This window comes from Somniosus microcephalus, unplaced genomic scaffold, assembly GCF_052327205.1.
Source record: "Somniosus microcephalus isolate GS21.2 unplaced genomic scaffold, FLI_Smic_1.0 scaffold1034, whole genome shotgun sequence".
Taxonomy (NCBI): Eukaryota; Metazoa; Chordata; class Chondrichthyes; order Squaliformes; family Somniosidae; genus Somniosus; species Somniosus microcephalus.
In genome coordinates this window covers 38,877-59,427 of record NW_028226221.1, presented here as the reverse complement: position 1 = coordinate 59,427, position 20,551 = coordinate 38,877, and the positions used below count along the sequence as shown (strand labels likewise).

At 48.8% G+C, this 20,551-nt stretch overlaps 1 protein-coding gene across 1 annotated transcript; it reads left to right on the top strand.

Annotated features, from left to right (window-relative positions):
- Window positions 1-322: 322 nt before the first annotated feature.
- Window positions 323-17,733, top strand: LOC147080892 (guanylate-binding protein 3-like; the record flags this gene model as incomplete). Its single annotated transcript, XM_085981043.1, has 3 exons — window positions 323-608; window positions 15,830-16,110; window positions 17,456-17,733. Coding segments are annotated over 3 exons (845 nt in total), but the record flags the coding sequence as incomplete, so codon positions are not given.
- Between the last annotated feature and the right edge of the window lie 2,818 nt (window positions 17,734-20,551).

Below are 20,551 nucleotides of genomic sequence, written 5' to 3'. Positions count from 1 at the left end.
TCTCAATCTCCATCTCTCTCTCCCTCTCTCTCTCTCACTCTCCATCTCTCTCTCTCTCTCTCTCCATCTCTCTCTCTCACTCTCCATCTCTCTCTCTCTCTCCATCTCTCTCACTCTCTCTCTCTCTCACTCTCCATCTCTCTCTCTCACTCTCCATCTCTCTCTCTCACTCTCCATCTCCTCTCTCTCCATCTCTCTCTCTCTCCATCTCTCTCTCTCCACCGTGCGATCGGTTTTAAACCTGCCGACAGGGCGAAATAGGTGCTGGATTTGATCGTGGGCACTCCAAGGTCAGTGGCCTGTGTGCGCTGGGCCAACGTAGCACTGCCGTAGTGATGCTGCTCTGATTCCCGGTGTTTCGACAGAGGAGAGCCAGCGAGACCAGGAATACAACAACCTGCGGAGATGTATCCGGGACTACTTCCCGTCGCGACGCTGCTTTGGGTTTGTGTGCCCGGCCCCACGAAAGAACCTGAGGGGGATCCAGGAGCTGGCGGATGATCAACTGGACCAGGAGTTCGTGGCGGAATTCCGCAAATTCTCCGAGTACATTTACACCTCCGGGAAGGTCAAGAAGGTGCTTGGTGGCCACCCGGTCACGGGCAGGAGTGAGTACATGGATGTTGCCCACCCACCGAGTCCAGAAAGGCTTCTGTTTCCTCCCCCTCCTCCATCTCCCGGCTTCCCTCCCCTACCTCCTAGCTCCCCTCCCATGTACCCAACACAATGAGAACCTAGACAGAGACAGTCGGGAAGGAAAGATAGAACTTGGATTTCTATAGCGCCTGTCATGACCCAAAGCCAATGAAGTACTTTTAGCAGTGTCAGCACTGTTGTACTGTAGGAAACCGTACAATGGGAGTGAATGGGAAAGGGTTGGGTCCATTGGGATTCTGTATAATGGGAGTGAATGTGAAGGGGTTGGGTCCATTGGGATACTGTAAAATGGGAGTGAATGCGAAGGGGTTGGGTCCACTAAGATTCTGTACAATGGGAGTGAATGGGAAGGGGTCGGGTCCACTAGGATACTGTACAATGGGAGTGAATGGGAAGGGGTTGGGTCCACTAGGATACTGTACAATGGGAGTGAATGGGAAGGGGTTGGGTCCATTGGGATTCTGTACAGTGGGAGTGAATGGGAAGGGGTTGGATCCATTGGGATTCTGTACAATTTGAGTGAATGGGAAGGGGTTGGGTCCATTGGAATTCTGTACAATGGGAGTGAATGGGAAGGGGTTGGGTCTATTGGGATTCTGTACAGTGGGAGTGAATTGGAAGCGGTTGTGTCCATTGGGATTCTGTACAGTGGGAGTGAATGGGAAGGGGTTGGGTCCATTGGAATTCTGTACAGTGGGAGTGAATGGGAAGGGGTCGGGTCCATTGGAATTCTGTACAGTGGGAGTGAATGGGAAGGGGTTGTGTCCATTGGGATCCTGTACAGTGGGAGTGAATGGGAAGGGATTGGGTCCCTTGGGTTTCTGTACATAGGGAGTGAATGGGAAGGGTTTGGGTCCATTGGGATTCTGTACAATGGGAGTGAATGGGAAGGTGTTGGGTCCATTGGGATTCTGTACAATTGGAGTGAATGGTAAGGGGTTGAGTCCCTTGGGATTCTGTGCAATGGGAGTGAATGGGAAGGGGTCGGGTCCCTTTGGATTCTGTACAATGGGTGTGAATGGGATCGGTTGAATCCATTGGGATTCTGTACAGTTGGAGTGAATAGGATGGGTTTGGGTCCATTGGGATTCTGTACAGTGGGATTGAATGGGACAGGGCTGGCTCCGTTGGGATTCTGTAAACTGGGAGTGAATGGGAAGGGGATTTGTCCATTGGGATTTTGGACAATGGGAGTGAATGGGAAGGGGTTGTGACAATTGGGATTCTGTTCAATAGGAGTGATTGGGAAGGTGTTGGGTCCATTGGGTTTCTGTACAGTGGGAGTGAATGGGAAGGGGTTGGGTCCATTGGGATTCTGATCAATGGGAGTGAATGGGAAGGGGTTGTGTCCATTGGGATTCTGTACAATGGGAGTGAATGGGAAGGGGTGGGTCCATTGGGATTCTGTACAATTGGAGTGAACGGGAAGAGGTTCGTTCCCTTGGCTTTCTGTACAATGGGAGTGAATGGGAAGGGTTTGGGTCCATTGGGATTCTGTACAGTGGGAGTGAATGTGAAGGGGTTGGGTCCCTTGGATTTCTGTACAATGGGAGTGAATGGGAAGGGTTTGGGTCCATTGGGATTCTGTACAATTGGAGTGAATGGGAAGGTGTTGAATACCTTGGGATTCTGTACAATGGGACTGAATGGGAAGGGGTTGGGTCCCTTGGGATTCTCTACAATGGGAGTGAAAGGGAAGGTTATGGGTCCATTGGGGTTCTGTGCAATGGGACTGAATGTGAAGGGGTCAGGTCCATTTGGATTCTGTACAATGGGAGTGAATGGGAAGGCTTTGGGTCCATTGGGATTCTGTACAATTGGAGTGAATGGGAAAGGGTTGAATCCCTTGGGATCTTGTACAATGGGAGTGAATGGGAAGGGGTTGGGTCCCTTGGAATTCTGTGCAATGGGAGTGAATGAGAAGGCTTTGTGTCCATTGGGGTTCTGTGCAATGGGAGTGAATGGGAAGGGGTCGGGTCCCTTTGTATTCTGTACATTGGGAGCGAATGGGAAGGGGTTGGGTCCATTTGGATTCTGTACAATGGGAATGAATGGGATGGGGCTCGCTCCGTTGGGATTGTGTACTGTTGGAGTGACTGGGAAGGGGATTTGTCCATTGATATTTTGGACAATGGGAGTGAATGGGAAGAGGTTGCGACAATTGGGATTCTGTACAATGGGAGTGAATGGGAAGGTGTTGGGTCCATTGCAAATAATAGGGTAATAATAATGGGGGATTTCAACTTCCCCAATATTAACTGGGATAGTCAGAGTGTGAAAGGCTCAGAGGGTGTAGAATTCTTAAAGTGCATCCAGAGAGCTTTTTGAGCCAGCATGTAGAAAGTCCTACAAGGGAGGGGGCGGTACTGGACCTAATTCGAGGGAATGTGGCCGGCCAAGTGGAAAAAGTGCTAGTAGGTGAGCACTTTGGTGATAGTGACCATAATATGGTAAGATTTAAGGTGGTCATGGAAAAGGACAGGGATGAGCCGGAAATAAAGGTTCTAAATTGGGGGAAGGCCGATTTTAATAGGATAAGGCAGGATCTGGCCAAAATGGACTGGGATCAGCTACTTGTAGGAAAATCCGCATCGGAGCAATGGGAGGCTTTCAGAAGGGAGATTGAGATCATACAATGGCAACATGTTCCCGTAAAGGTCAAGAGTGGTTCCAAAAACCACAGGGAACCTTGGATGTCAGGGGATATACGAGAATGGATTAGGAAGAAAAGGAGGGCTTTTGGTAGATACAAAAGGCTAAAGACGGAGGAAGCCCTAGAGGAGTACAAAAAGTGCAGGGGGATACTTAAAAAAGAAATTAGGAGATCAAGGAGGGGCCATGAAATAACACTGGCGAGCAAAATAAAGGAAAATCCAAAGATGTTTTATAAGTATATTAAGGGTAAGAGGATAACTAGGGAAAAAATAGGGCCCATTAGGGACAAAAGTGGCAATCTGTGTGTGGAGCCGGAAGATGTAGGAGGGGTTCTAAATGAATTTTTTGCATCTGTTTTCACTATGGAGAAGGACGATGTAGACATAGAGATAGGGCGGGGGGACTGTGATATGCGCGAACATATTAACATCGAGAGGGAGGAGGTATTGGCGGTTTTAGCTGGCCTAAAAATGGATAAATCCCCAGGCCCGGATGAAATGTATCCCAGGCTGCTGTGTGAGGCAAAGGAAGAGATTGCGGGGGCTCTAACACATATATTCAGGACCTCTCTGGCCACAGGGGATGTGCCAGAGGACTGGAGAACCGCTAATGTAGTACCATTATTCAAGAAGGGTAGTAGGGAAAAACCGGGGAACTACAGGCCAGTGAGCCTAACATCAGTGGTAGGAAAATTATTGGAAAAAATTCTGAGGGACAAAATTTGTCTCCACTTGGAGAGGCAAGGATTAATCAGGGATAGTCAACATGGCTTTGTCAAGGGAAGATCATGTCTGACTAATTTGATTGAATTTTTTGAGGGGGTGACTAGGTGTGTGGATGAGGGTAACGCAGTGGATGTGGTATACATGGATTTCAGTAAGGCCTTCGATAAAGTCCCGCACAGGAGACTGGTCAAGAAGGTAAGAGTCCACGGAATCCAGGGTGCCTTGGCACATTGGATACAAAACTGGCTTAGTGGCAGAAGGCAGAGGGTGATGGTCGAAGGTTGTTTTTGTGACTGGAAGCCTGTGGCCAGTGGGGTACCACAGGGATCGGTGCTGGGTCCCTTGCTGTTTGTGGTCTACATTAATGACTTGGATATGAATGTAAAAGGTATGATCAGTAAGTTCGCGGATGATACAAAAATTGGTAGGGTGGTAAATAGCGAGGAGGGTAGCCTCAGTCTGCAGGACGATATAGATGGGCTGGTCAGATGGGCGGAACAGTGGCAAATGGAATTTAACCCGGAAAAGTGCGAGGTGATGCACTTTGGGGGGACTAACAAGGCAAGGGAATACACAATGAATGGAAAGACCCTAGGCAAGACGGTCAGAGGGATCTGGGTGTGCAAGTACACAGATCCCTGAAGGCGGCGGAACAGGTGGATAAGGTGGTAAAAAAGGCATATGGGATACTTGCCTTCATTAGCCGAGGCATTGAATATAAGAGCAAGGAGGTTATGATGGAGCTGTATAAAACACTGGTTAGGCCACAGCTGGAATACTATGTGCAGTTCTGGTCGCCACACTACAGGAAGGATGTGATCGCGTTAGAGAGGGTGCAGAGGAGGTTCACCAGGATGTTACCAGGGCTGGAGCGCTTCAGCTATGAAGAGAGACTGGGCAGATTGGGTTTGTTTTCCTTGGAGCAGAGGAGGCTGAGGGGGGACATGATTGAGGTGTACAAAATTATGAGGGGCATAGATAGGATGGATGCTGAGGAGCTTTTTCCCTTAGTAGAGGGGTCAATAACTAGGGGGCATAGATTCAAGGTAAAGGGCGGGAGGTTTAGAGGGGATTTGAGAAAGAACTTTTTCACCCCAGAGGGTGGTTGGAGTCTGGAACTCACTGCCTGAAAGGGTTGTGGAGGCAGAAACCCTCACAACATTTAAGAAGCATTTGGATGAGCACTTGAAATGCCATAGCATACAAGGCTACGGACCAAATGCTGGAATATGGGATTAGATTAGACAGGGCTTGATGGCCGGCGTGGATACGATGGGCCGAAGGGCCTCTATCCGTGCTGTATTACTCTATGACTCTATGACTCATTGGGATTCCGTACAGTGTGAATGAATGGGAAGGGTTTGGGTTCATTAGGATTCTAGACAAGGCAGTGAATGGGATGGGGCTGGCTCCATTGGGATTGTGTACAGTGGGAGTGAATGGGAAGTGATGTGTCCATTGGCAATGTGTACAATGGGTGTGAATGGCAAGCAGTTTGGTCCATTGGGATTCTGTACAATGGGAGTGAATGTGAAGGGGTTGGGTCCCTTGGATTTCTGTACAATGGGAGTGAATGGGAAGGGTTTGGGTCCATTGGGATTCTGTACAATTGGAGTGAATGGGAAGGTGTTGAATACCTTGGGATTCTGTACAATGGGACTGAATGGGAAGGGGTTGGGTCCCTTGGGATTCTCTACAATGGGAGTGAAAGGGAAGGTTATGGGTCCATTGGGGTTCTGTGCAATGGGACTGAATGTGAAGGGGTCAGGTCCATTTGGATTCTGTACAATGGGAGTGAATGGGAAGGCTTTGGGTCCATTGGGATTCTGTACAATTGGAGTGAATGGGAAAGGGTTGAATCCCTTGGGATCTTGTACAATGGGAGTGAATGGGAAGGGGTTGGGTCCCTTGGAATTCTGTGCAATGGGAGTGAATGAGAAGGCTTTGTGTCCATTGGGGTTCTGTGCAATGGGAGTGAATGGGAAGGGGTCGGGTCCCTTTGTATTCTGTACATTGGGAGCGAATGGGAAGGGGTTGGGTCCATTTGGATTCTGTACAATGGGAATGAATGGGATGGGGGCTCGCTCCGTTGGGATTGTGTACTGTTGGAGTGACTGGGAAGGGGATTTGTCCATTGATATTTTGGACAATGGGAGTGAATGGGAAGAGGTTGCGACAATTGGGATTCTGTACAATGGGAGTGAATGGGAAGGTGTTGGGTCCATTGCAAATAATAGGGTAATAATAATGGGGGATTTCAACTTCCCCAATATTAACTGGGATAGTCAGAGTGTGAAAGGCTCAGAGGGTGTAGAATTCTTAAAGTGCATCCAGGAGAGCTTTTTGAGCCAGCATGTAGAAAGTCCTACAAGGGAGGGGGCGGTACTGGACCTAATTCGAGGGAATGTGGCCGGCCAAGTGGAAAAAGTGCTAGTAGGTGAGCACTTTGGTGATAGTGACCATAATATGGTAAGATTTAAGGTGGTCATGGAAAAGGACAGGGATGAGCCGGAAATAAAGGTTCTAAATTGGGGGAAGGCCGATTTTAATAGGATAAGGCAGGATCTGGCCAAAATGGACTGGGATCAGCTACTTGTAGGAAAATCCGCATCGGAGCAATGGGAGGCTTTCAGAAGGGAGATTGAGATCATACAATGGCAACATGTTCCCGTAAAGGTCAAGAGTGGTTCCAAAAACCACAGGGAACCTTGGATGTCAGGGGATATACGAGAATGGATTAGGAAGAAAAGGAGGGCTTTTGGTAGATACAAAAGGCTAAAGACGGAGGAAGCCCTAGAGGAGTACAAAAAGTGCAGGGGGATACTTAAAAAAGAAATTAGGAGATCAAGGAGGGGCCATGAAATAACACTGGCGAGCAAAATAAAGGAAAATCCAAAGATGTTTTATAAGTATATTAAGGGTAAGAGGATAACTAGGGAAAAAATAGGGCCCATTAGGGACAAAAGTGGCAATCTGTGTGTGGAGCCGGAAGATGTAGGAGGGGTTCTAAATGAATTTTTTGCATCTGTTTTCACTATGGAGAAGGACGATGTAGACATAGAGATAGGGCGGGGGGACTGTGATATGCGCGAACATATTAACATCGAGAGGGAGGAGGTATTGGCGGTTTTAGCTGGCCTAAAAATGGATAAATCCCCAGGCCCGGATGAAATGTATCCCAGGCTGCTGTGTGAGGCAAAGGAAGAGATTGCGGGGGCTCTAACACATATATTCAGGACCTCTCTGGCCACAGGGGATGTGCCAGAGGACTGGAGAACCGCTAATGTAGTACCATTATTCAAGAAGGGTAGTAGGGAAAAACCGGGGAACTACAGGCCAGTGAGCCTAACATCAGTGGTAGGAAAATTATTGGAAAAAATTCTGAGGGACAAAATTTGTCTCCACTTGGAGAGGCAAGGATTAATCAGGGATAGTCAACATGGCTTTGTCAAGGGAAGATCATGTCTGACTAATTTGATTGAATTTTTTGAGGGGGTGACTAGGTGTGTGGATGAGGGTAACGCAGTGGATGTGGTATACATGGATTTCAGTAAGGCCTTCGATAAAGTCCCGCACAGGAGACTGGTCAAGAAGGTAAGAGTCCACGGAATCCAGGGTGCCTTGGCACATTGGATACAAAACTGGCTTAGTGGCAGAAGGCAGAGGGTGATGGTCGAAGGTTGTTTTTGTGACTGGAAGCCTGTGGCCAGTGGGGTACCACAGGGATCGGTGCTGGGTCCCTTGCTGTTTGTGGTCTACATTAATGACTTGGATATGAATGTAAAAGGTATGATCAGTAAGTTCGCGGATGATACAAAAATTGGTAGGGTGGTAAATAGCGAGGAGGGTAGCCTCAGTCTGCAGGACGATATAGATGGGCTGGTCAGATGGGCGGAACAGTGGCAAATGGAATTTAACCCGGAAAAGTGCGAGGTGATGCACTTTGGGGGGACTAACAAGGCAAGGGAATACACAATGAATGGAAAGACCCTAGGCAAGACGGTCAGAGGGATCTGGGTGTGCAAGTACACAGATCCCTGAAGGCGGCGGAACAGGTGGATAAGGTGGTAAAAAAGGCATATGGGATACTTGCCTTCATTAGCCGAGGCATTGAATATAAGAGCAAGGAGGTTATGATGGAGCTGTATAAAACACTGGTTAGGCCACAGCTGGAATACTATGTGCAGTTCTGGTCGCCACACTACAGGAAGGATGTGATCGCGTTAGAGAGGGTGCAGAGGAGGTTCACCAGGATGTTACCAGGGCTGGAGCGCTTCAGCTATGAAGAGAGACTGGGCAGATTGGGTTTGTTTTCCTTGGAGCAGAGGAGGCTGAGGGGGGACATGATTGAGGTGTACAAAATTATGAGGGGCATAGATAGGATGGATGCTGAGGAGCTTTTTCCCTTAGTAGAGGGGTCAATAACTAGGGGGCATAGATTCAAGGTAAAGGGCGGGAGGTTTAGAGGGGATTTGAGAAAGAACTTTTTCACCCAGAGGGTGGTTGGAGTCTGGAACTCACTGCCTGAAAGGGTTGTGGAGGCAGAAACCCTCACAACATTTAAGAAGCATTTGGATGAGCACTTGAAATGCCATAGCATACAAGGCTACGGACCAAATGCTGGAATATGGGATTAGATTAGACAGGGCTTGATGGCCGGCGTGGATACGATGGGCCGAAGGGCCTCTATCCGTGCTGTATTACTCTATGACTCTATGACTCATTGGGATTCCGTACAGTGTGAATGAATGGGAAGGGTTTGGGTTCATTAGGATTCTAGACAAGGCAGTGAATGGGATGGGGCTGGCTCCATTGGGATTGTGTACAGTGGGAGTGAATGGGAAGTGATGTGTCCATTGGCAATGTGTACAATGGGTGTGAATGGCAAGCAGTTTGGTCCATTGGGATTCTGTACAATGGCTGTGAATGGGAAGGTGTTTGGTACATTGGGATTCTATACAATGGGAGTGAATGGGAAGAGGTGTGTCCATTGGGATTCGGCACAAAGGGAATGAATGGGAAGGGGTTCGGTCCATTGAGAATCTGTACAATGTGAGTGAATGGAAAGGGGTTTGATACATTGGGATTCTGTTCAATTGGAGTGAATGGGAAGGGGTTGGGTGAATTGGGATTCTGTACAGTGGGCGTGAATGGGAAGGGATCAGGTCCATTGGGATTCTGCACAATGGTTATGAATGGGAAGGGGTTGTGCCCATTAGGATTCTGTGCAATGGGACTGAATGGGAAGGAGTTGGGTTCATTGGGGTTCTGTACAATGGGAATGAATGGGAAGGGGTTGTGTCCATTGGGATTCTGTACAATGGGAGTGAATGGGCAGGGGTTGGGTCCATTGGGATTCGGTGCAATGGAAGTAAAAGGGAAGGGGTTGTGTCCATTGGGATCCTGTACAATGGGAGTGAATGGGAAGGGGCTGGCTCCATTGGAATTCTGTACAATGGTAGTGAATGTGAAGGGATGTGTCCATTGGGATTCTGTACAAAGTGAGTGAATGGGAAGGGGCCGGGTCCATTGTGATTCTGTACAAAGCGAGTGAATGGGAAGGGGTCGGGTCCATTGCGATTCTGTACAAAGCGAGTGAATGGGAAGGGGTTGGGTACATTGGGATTCCGTACAATGGGAGTGAATGGGAAGGGGCTGGCTCCATTGAAATTCTGTACAATGGTAGTGAATGTGAAGGGATGTGTCCATTGGGATTCTGTACAAAGGGAGTGAATGGGCAGGGGCATTGGGATTCTGTACATTTGGGAGTGAATGGGAAGGGGTCAGGTCCATTGGGATTCTGTACAATGGGAGTGAATGAGAAGAGGTTGGGTCCATTGGGATTCTGTACAATGGGAATGAATGGGAAGGGGTCAGGTCCATTGGGATTCTGTACAGAGGCAGTGATTGGGAAAGGGTTGGTCCTTTGGAATTCTGTAGAAAGGGAGTGAATGGGAAGGGGTTCGGTCCATTTGGATTCTGTACAATGGGAGTGACTGGGAAGGGGTCGGGTCCATTGGGATTCTGTACAAATGGAGTGAATGGGAAGGGGTTGGGTCCATTGGGATTTTGTACAATGGGAGTGAATGGGAAGGGGTTGGGTCCATTGGGATTCTGTACAATGGGAGTGAATGGGAAGGGGTCAGGTCCATTGGGATTCTGTACAGAGGCAGTGATTGGGAAAGGGTTGGTCCTTTGGAATTCTGTCGAAAGGGAGTGAATGGTAACGGGTTGGGTCCTTTTGGATTCTGTACAATGGGAGTGAATGGGAAGGGGTTGGGTCCATTGGGATTCTGTACAATGTGAGTGAATGGGAAGGTGTTGGGTCCATTGGGATTCTGTACAATGGGAGTGAATGGGAAGGGGTTGGGTCCATTGGGATTCTGTACAATGGGAGTGAATGGGAAGGGGTTGGGTCCATTGGGATTCTGTATAATGGGAGTGAATGCAAAAGGGTTGGGTGCATTGGGATTCTGTACAATGGGAGTGATGGGGTTGGGTCCATTGGGATTCTGTATAATGGGAGTGAATGGTAACGGGTTGGGTGCTTTTGGATTCTGTACAATGGGAGTGAATGGGAAGGGGTTGGGTCCATTGGGATTCTGTACAAAGTGAGTGAATGGGAAGGGGCCGGGTCCATTGTGATTCTGTACAAAGTGCGTGAATGGGAAGGGGTCGGGTCCATTGCGATTCTGTACAAAGCGAGTGAATGGGAAGGGGTTGGGTACATTGGGATTCCGTACAATGGGAGTGAATGGGAAGGGGCTGGCTCCATTGAAATTCTGTACAATGGTAGTGAATGTGAAGGGATGTGTCCATTGGGATTCTGTACAAAGGGAGTGAATGGGCAGGGGCATTGGGATTCTGTACAATGGGAGTGAATGGGAAGGGGTCAGGTCCATTGGGATTCTGTACAATGGGAGTGAATGAGAAGAGGTTGGGTCCATTGGGATTCTGTACAACGGGAATGAATGGGAAGGGGTCAGGTCCATTGGGATTCTACAGAGGCAGTGATTGGGAAAGGGTTGGTCCTTTGGAATTCTGTAGAAAGGGAGTGAATGGGAAGGGGTTCGGTCCATTTGGATTCTGTACAATGGGAGTGACTGGGAAGGGGTCGGGTCCATTGGGATTCTGTACAAATGGAGTGAATGGGAAGGGGTTGGGTCCATTGGGATTTTGTACAATGGGAGTGAATGGGAAGGGGTTGGGTCCATTGGGATTCTGTACAATGGGAGTGAATGGGAAGGGGTCAGGTCCATTGGGATTCTGTACAGAGGCAGTGATTGGGAAAGGGTTGGTCCTTTGGAATTCTGTCGAAAGGGAGTGAATGGTAACGGGTTGGGTCCTTTTGGATTCTGTACAATGGGAGTGAATGGGAAGGGGTTGGGTCCATTGGGATTCTGTACAATGTGAGTGAATGGGAAGGTGTTGGGTCCATTGGGATTCTGTACAATGGGGGTGAATGGGAAGGGGTTGGGTCCATTGGGATTCTGTACAATGGGAGTGAATGGGAAGGGGTTGGGTCCATTGGGATTCTGTACAATGGGAGTGAATGGGAAGGGGTTGGGTCCATTGGGATTCTGTATAATGGGAGTGAATGCAAAAGGGTTGGGTGCATTGGGATTCTGTACAATGGGAGTGATGGGGTTGGGTCCATTGGGATTCTGTATAATGGGAGTGAATGGTAACGGGTTGGGTGCTTTTGGATTCTGTACAATGGGAGTGAATGGGAAGGGGTTGGGTCCATTGGGATTCTGTATAATGCAAGTGAATGGGAAGGTGTTGGGTCCATTGGGATTCCGTACAATGGGGGTAAATGGGAAGGGGTTGTGTCCATTGGGATTGTGTAAAATGGGAATGAAAGGTAAGGGGTTGGGTCCATTGGGATTCTGTACAGTGGGAGTGAATGGGAAGTGGTTGGATCCATTGGGATTTTGTACAATGGGAGGGAATGGGAAGGCGTTGGGTCCATTGGGATTCTGTACAATGGGAGTGAATGGAAAGGGGTTGGGTCCATTGGGATTCTGTACAATGGAAGTGATGGGGTTGGGTCCATTGGGATTCTGTATAATGGGAGTGAATGGGAAGGGGTTGGGTCCTTTTGGATTCTGTACAATGGGAGTGAATGGGAAGGGGTTGGGTCCATTGGGATTGTGTAAAATGGGAATGAAAGGTAAGGGGTTGGGTCCATTGGGATTCTGTACAGTGGGAGTGAATGGGAAGTGGCTGGATCCATTGGGATTTTGTACAATGGGAGGGAATGGGAAGGCGTTGGGTCCATTGGGATTCTGTACAATGGGAGTGAATGGGAAGGGGTTGGGTCCATTGGGATTCTGTACAATGGAAGTGATGGGGTTGGGTCCATTGGGATTCTGTATAATGGGAGTGAATGGGAAGGGGTTGGGTCCTTTTGGATTCTGTACAATGGGAGTGAATGGGAAGGGGTTGGGTCCATTGGGATTCTGTAGAACAGGTGTGAATGGGAAGGGGTTGAGTTCATTGCGATTTTGTACAATGGAATTAAATGGGAAGGGGTTGGGTCCACTGGGATTCTGTACAATGGGAGTGAATGGGAAGTTGTTTGGTCCATTCGGATTCCGTACAATGGGAATGAATGGGAAGGGGTTGGGTCCATTGGGATTCTGTACAATGGGTGTGAATGGGAAGGTTGGGTCCATTGGGATTCTGTATAATGGGAGTGAATGGGAAGGGGTTTGGTCCATTCAGACTCCGTACAATGGGAGTGAATGGAAGGTGTTGTGTCCATTGGGATTCTGTAGAATGGGAGTGAATGGGTAGGGATTGGAACCATTGGGATTCAGTACAGCGGGAGTGAATGGGAAGGGGTTGGTTCCACTGTGATTCTGTACAATGGGAGTGAATGGGAAGTGGTTGGGACCATTAGGATACTGTACAATGGGAGTGTATGGCAAGTGGTTGGGTCCATTGGGATTCTGTACAATGAGAGTGAATGGGAAGGGGTTGTGTCCATTGGGATTCTGTACAATGGGAGTGAATGGGAAGGGGTGGGGTCCATTGTGAATCTGTACAATGGGAGTGAATGGGAAGGGGTTGGGTCCATTGGGATTCTGTACAATGGGAGTGAATGGGAAGGGGTTGGGTCCATTGTGAATCTGTACAATGGGAGTGAATGGGAAGGGGTTGGGTCCATTGTGAATCTGTACAATGGGTGTGAATGGGAAGGGGTTGGGTCCATTGTGAATCTGTACACTGGGAGTCAATGTGAAGGGATTGGGTCCATTGGGATTCTGTACAAAGTGAGTGAATGGGAAGGGGTTGGGTCCACTGGGATTCTGTACAATGGGAGTGAATGGGAATTGGTTGGGTCCATTGGGATTCTGTACAATGGGAGTGAATTCGAAGAGTTTGGAGCATTCAGATTCCGTCCAAAGGGAGTGATTTGGAATGGGTTGGTTCCATTGGTATTCTGTACAATGGGATTGAATGGGAACGGGTTGGATCCATTGGAATTCCATACAATGGGAGTGAATGGGAAGGGATTGGGTCCATTGGGATTCTGTACAATGGGAGTGAATGGGAAGGGGTTTGGCCCATTGGGATTCTGTACAATGGGAGTGAATGGGAAGGGTTTGTGTCCATTCGGATCCTGTACAAAGGGAGTGAATGGGAAGGGGTCGGGTCCATTGGGATTCTGTACAAAGCAAGTGAATGGGAAGGCGTTGGGTACAATGTGAGTGATTGGGCAGAGGTCTGGGTCCATTGGGATTCTGTACAGTGTGACTGAATGGGCAGCGGTTGGGTCCATTGGGATTCTGTACAAATTCAGTGAATGGGAGGGGGATGGGTCAGTTGGGATTCTGTACAATGGGAGTGAATGGGAAGGGGTCAGGCCCATTGAGATTCTGTACAGAGGCAGTGATTGGGAAAGGGTTGGCCCATTGGAATTCTGTAGAAAGGGAGTGAATGGGAAGGGTTTCGGTCCATTTGATTTCTGTACAATGGGAGTGAATGGGAAGGGGTCGGGTCCATTGGGATTCTGTACAAATGGAGTGAATTGGAAGGGGTTGGGTCCATTCGGATTCTGTACAATGGGAGTGAATGGGAAGGGATTGGGTCCATTGGGATTCTGTATAATGGGAGTGAATGCGAAGGGGTTGGGTCCATTGGGATTCTGTACAATGGGAGTGATGGGGTTGTGTCCATTGGGATTTTGTATAATGGGAGTGAGTGGTAACGGATTGGGTCCTTTGGATTCTGTACAATGGGAGTGAATGAGAAGGGGTTGGGTCCATTGGGATTCTGTACAATCGGAGTGAATGGGCAGGTGTTGGGTCCTTTTGGATTCTGTACAATGGGAGTGAATGGGAACGGGTTGTGTCCATTGGGATTCTGTACAATGGGAGTGAATGGGAAGGTGTTGCGTCCATTGGGATTCTGTACAATGGGGGTGAATGGGAAGGGGTTGTGTCCATTGGGATTCTGTACAATGGGAGTGAATGGGAGGGGGTTGGGTCCATTGGGATTCTGTACAATGGGAGTGAATGGGAAGGGGTTGGGTCCATTGGGATTCTGTACAATGGGAGTGAATGGGAAGGGGTTGGGTCCATTGGGGTTCTGTACAAATGGAGTGAATGGGAAGGGGTTGGGTCCATTGGGATTCTGTACAATGGGAGTGAATGGGAAGGGGTTGGGTCCATTGGGATTCTGTACAATGGGAGTGAATGGGAAGGGGTTTGGTCCATTGGGATTCTGTACAATAGAAGTGAATGGGTAGGGTTTGGGTGCATTGGGATTCTGTACAACGGGTGTGAATGGGAAGGGGTTGAGTTCATTGCGATTCTATATGCAATGGGATTGAATGGGAAGGGGATGGATCCACTGGGACTCTGTACAGTGGGTGTGAATGGGTTGGGATGGGGTCCATTGGGATTCTGTACAATGGGCGTGAATGGGCAGTGGTTTGGTCCATTCGGATTCCGTACAATGGAAGTGAATGGGAAGGGGTTGGGTCCATTGGGATTCTATACAATGGGAGTGAATGGGAAGGGGTTGGGGCCATTGAGGTTCTGTACAATGGGAGTGAATGGGAATGTGTTGGGTTCACTGGGATTCTGTATAAAGGGAGTGATTCGGAAGGGGTTGTGTCCATTGGAATTCTGTCCAATGGGAGTGAATTGGAAGGTGTTGGCTCCATTGGGATACTGTACAATGGGAGTGAATGTGAAGGGGTTGGGTCCACTGGGATTCTGTACAATGGGTGTGAATGGGAAGGGGTTGGGTCTACTGGGATTCTGCAGAATGGGAGGGAATGGGAAGGGGTTGGGTCCATTGTGATTCTGTACAATGGGAGTGAATGGGAAGGGGTTGGGTCAACAGGGATTCTGTACAATGGGAGTGAATGGGAAGGGGTTAGGTTCCTTGTGTTTCTGTACAACGGGTGGGAATGGGAAGAGGTTGGATCCATTGGGATTATGTACACTGGGAGTCAATGTGAAGGGGTTGGGTTCATTGGGATTCTGTACAATGGGAGTGAATGGGAAGGGGTTTGGAGCATTCAGATTCCGTACAAAGGGATTGATTTGGAATGGGTTGGTTCCATTGGGATTCTGTACAATTGGATTGAATGGGAAGGGGCTGGGTCCATTGGAATTCCACACAATGGGAGTGAATGGGAAGGGATTGTGTCCATTGGGATTCTGTACAATGGGAGTGAATGGGAAGGCGTTGGGTCCATTGGGATTCTGTACAGTGGGAGTGAATGGGAAAGTTTTGTTTTGCCTGGTTGTGATCTCCTCCATCTTCTACTTCAGTGTTGAGCCACTTGGCCATGACCTACGTGGACGCCATTGCTAGTGGCGAGCTGCCTTGTGTGGAGAGCGGTATAGCCAGAATGGCTGAACACGAAAACACTGCTGCCATTAAGAGAGCGCTGGAATACTACGACCGCAAGGTGGCAGGGTTGTCCCAGTTTCCATCGCACATTGTCTACCAACTCACCGATCTATTTACTTATTACCACAACGTGGCCGTGAGCGTTTTCATGAAAGGTTCTCTGAAGATTGACACCGGGAAACATATCTTGAATTTGGAGGTGACGTATATTCAGATATCTCCTTGAAAGAGAGGGACTGAGAGACACCAGTCAGTGTACAGATTTCTCCCTGAGGGAGAGGGACTGAGAGACACCAGTCAGTTTACAGATATCTCCCTGAGCGAGAGGACTGGGAGACACCAGTCAGTGTACAGATAGTTCCCTGAGAGAGAGAGTGGGAGACACCAGGCAGTGTACAGATATGACCGAGAGAGAGAGGGACTGAGAGACATTAGTTTGTTTAGAGATATCTCCTTAAGGGGAATGGAATGGGAGACACCAGTCAGTGTACAGATATCGCCCTGAAGGAGAGGGACTGAGAGACACCAGTCAGTGTGCAGATATCTCCCTGAGAGAGGGGACTGAGAGACACCAGTCAGTGTACAGATATCTCCCTGAGAGACAGGGGACTGAGAGACACCAGTCAGTGTACAGATATCTCCCTGAGAGACAGGGGACTGAGAGATACCAGTCAGTGTACAGATATCTCCCTGAGGGAGAGGGGACTGAGGGACACCAGTCAGTGTACAGATATCTCACTGAGAGAGAGGGGACTGAGAGATACCAGTCAGTGTACAGATATCTCCCTGAGAGAGAGGGGATTGAGAGCTACCAGTCAGTGTACAGATATCTCCCTGAGAGAGAGGGACTGAGAGATACCAGTCAGTGTACAGATATCTCCCTGAGAGAGAGGGGACTGAGAGATACCAGTCAGTGTACAGATATCTCCCTGAGGGAGAGGGGACTGAGGGAAACCAGTCAGTGTACAGATATCTCCCTGGGAGAGAGAGGACTGAGAGACACCAGTCAGTGTACAGATATCTCCCTGAGAGAGAGGGACTGAGAGATACCAGTCAGTGTACAGATATCTCCCTGAGAGAGAGGGACTGAGAGATACCAGTCAGTGTACAGATATCTCCCTGAGAGAGAGGGGATTGACAGCTACCAGTCAGTGTACAGATATCTCCCTGAGAGAGAGGGGATTGACAGCTACCAGTCAGTGTACAGATATCTCCCTGAGAGAGAGGGACTGAGAGACACCAGTCAGTGTGCAGATATCTCCCTGAGAGAGAGGGACTGAGAGACACCAGTCAGTGTACAGATATCTCCCTGAGGGAGAGGGGACTGAGAGACCCCAGTCAGTGTACAGATATCTCCCTGAGAGAGAGGGGATTGTGAGACACCAGTCAGTGTACAGATATCTTCCTCAGAGAGAGGGGATTGTGAGACACCAGTCAGTGTACAGATATCTTCCTCAGAGAGAGGGGATTGTGAGACACCAGTCAGTGTACAGATACCTCCCTGAGGTCCAGTGTCTCTTTGACTCATTTTTTCCTGTTACCAGAAGTCCCTGAGTTCCCGGTACAATTCACTACTTGCCAAGATCGAAAGTGAATCAAGACAAAGATGTGAGGCGTTACTGTCGGAAGTGATGGAATCGGTAAAGGAGAACTTGGATTCTGGTTATTACTTGAGACCTGGGGGATATCTGGAGTTGGAGAGCGCACTGGAGAATGGCACAAAGCAATTCAATGCTGAAACTGTCGAGGAGATGATGGTCAGTCCACCATTTTACTTTCCGTCTTTCTTTCTCCTCTTCTCCATTTCTCGCTGTGTTTTTCTGTCTGTCTCTCCCTCTCAGTCTCCATTTCTCTATTTCTGTTTTTTTAATATATCGCTTTCTGTCATTCACCCCCCCTCCATGTCTCTCACTCTCAGTGAGGCACTTTTTTGCTCTCTTTAGGTTCTGGGAAGAGATTAAATGGGTGGGTCGAGTCAATGATAGTGGAGAGTGTACATGGGCTGTGGGAGGAGATTAAATGGGTGGGGAGAGTCAGTGATAGTGGAGAGTGTACATGGGCTGTGGGAGGAGAGTAAATGGGTGGGGAGAGTCAGTGATAGGGGAGAGTGTACATGGGCTGTGGGAGGAGAGTAAATGGGTGGGGAGAGTCAGTGATAGGGGAGAGTGTACATGGGCTGTGGGAGGAGAGTAAATGGGTGGGTAGAGTCAGTGATAGAGGAGAGTGTACATGGGCTGTGGGAGGAGATTAAATGGGTGGGTAGAGTCAGTGATAGGGGAGAGTGTACATGGGCTGTGGGAGGAGATTAAATGGGTGGGGAGAGTCAGTGATGGGGAGAGTGTACATGGGCTGTGGGAGGAGATTAAATGGGCGGGGAGAGTCAGTGGTAGTGGAGATTGTACATGGGCTGTGGGAGGCGATTAAATGGGTGGGGAGAGTCAGTGATAGGGGAGAGTGTACATGGGCTGTGGGAGGAGATTAAATGGGTGGGGAGAGCCAGTGATAGGGGAGAGTGTACATGGGCTGTGGGAGGAGATTAAATGGGTGGGGAGAGTCAGTGATAGGGGAGAGTGTACATGGGCTGTGGGAGGAGATTAAATGGGTGGGGAGAGTCAGTGATAGGGGAGAGTGTACATGGGCTGTGGGAGGAGATTAAATGGGTGGGTCGAGTCAATGATAGTGGAGAGTGTACATGGGCTGTGGGAGGAGATTAAAAGGGTCTGTAGAGTCAGTGATAGTGGAGAGTGTACATGGGCTGTGGGAGGAGATTAAATGGGTGGGTAGAGTCAGTGATAGGGGAGAGTGTACATGGGCTGTGGGAGGAGATTAAATGGGTGGGGAGAGTCAGTGATAGGGGAGAGTGTACATGGGCTGTGGGAGGAGATTAAATGGGTGGGGAGAGTCAGTGATAGGGGAGAATGTACATGGGCTGTGGGAGGAGATTAAATGGGTGGGGAGATTCAGTGATAGGGGAGAGTGTACATGGGCTGTGGGAGGAGATTAAATGGATGGGGAGAGTCAGTGATAGGGGAGAGTGTACATGGGCTGTGGGAGGAGATTAAATGGGTGGGGAGAGTCAGTGATAGGGGAGAGTGTACATGGGCTGTGGGAGGAGATTAAATGGGTGGGGAGAGTCAGTGATAGGGGAGAGTGTACATGGGCTGTGGGAGGAGATTAAATGGGTGGGTCGAGTCAATGATAGTGGAGAGTGTACATGGGCTGTGAGAGGAGATTAAATGGGTGGGGAGAGTCAGTGATAGGGGAGAGTGTACATGGGCTGTGGGAGGAGATTCAATGGGTGGGGACAGTCAGTGATAGGGGAGAGTGTACATGGGCTGTGGGAGGAGATTAAATGGGTAGGGAGAGTCAGTGATAGGGGAGAGTGTACATGGGCTGTGGGAGGAGATTAAATGGGTGGGTCGAGTCAATGATAGTGGAGAGTGTACATGGGCTGTGGGAGGAGATTAAAAGTGTCTGTAGAGTCAGTGATAGTGGAGAGTGTACATGGGCTGTGGGAGGAGATTAAATGGGTGGGGAGAGTCAGTGATAGGGGAGAGTGTACATGGGCTGTGGGAGGAGATTAAATGGGTGGGGAGAGTCAGTGATAGGGGAGAGTGTACATGGGCTGTGGGAGGAGGTTAAATGGGTGGGGAGAGTCAGTGATAGGTGTTAAGTATGTGTATTGTATTGAACAATTAACACAAAGACTTAAACGTATAACTCAAACAGGTCTTTACTGGTTGGAGGTAGGGACTATACGTAGGTCTTTACTTCATGCCCACAGGTGGGAACTGAGGGGAGATCAGTACCCACAGTACTATTTATACCACTATGGCCAGGAGTGGTACTGCGTATCACTACGCCCTACAAGTAGTGCAGTCCTGTCCATAGGTTCAAAGTAGCACACATATTACATACACAACATTCCTCCCTTCCTAGCTTTACAGTCATCTCCCCATTTAACATAACGTAATAACATATATACATATATAACTTAAGGTTTACATAACAGAATAACATAGATAACTTCATGTCAAAACAGATCACAGATTCAGTCTCTGCGGAAAACAGTTCACAGATTCAATCTCTGTGGTGTAGTCGGTTCATGTTGCTGGAGTGACTCATTCAATAGTCCTTCCATGGATTTAACAGTTTGAACTTCCGAACTGAATTGGCTCCGTTCGGAGGGACCACGTGTGTGATCTGGTAGAGGTAATAATGGTTCAGATGGGTCATCTTCTGTTTCGACTTTTCCTTTTCTGCTTCTTGGAGACTCTCTGGGCTCCACTGTCAGCTGCCAGCTGCATGCGCAGTTCCTCCTTCTCTTCCTCCTTTTTCCGTAGTAGAGCCACCTTCTCCCGATGTTCCGTAGACTTTCGGTGCTCCTCCATGATTTCTGTATGGTGGGAGTCGAAGTTGCAAGTTGGGCAGGACAGGACATAGTAATATTCGGTGTCGTCCTGATCTAGGCCAGCGAGAGGGTCTTCTATTTCCTCCATACCCAGCTGGGCGTTAGCCAGCTTTTGTTCCAAGTCCAGACATCTTTCCTGAAGAGACTTCTTCATGCGTACCTCTTCATCCAGCTTTTTCTGGGCTTTCAGCAAGTCGTTTACTAATGACCTCATTTGAGATTTTACTAC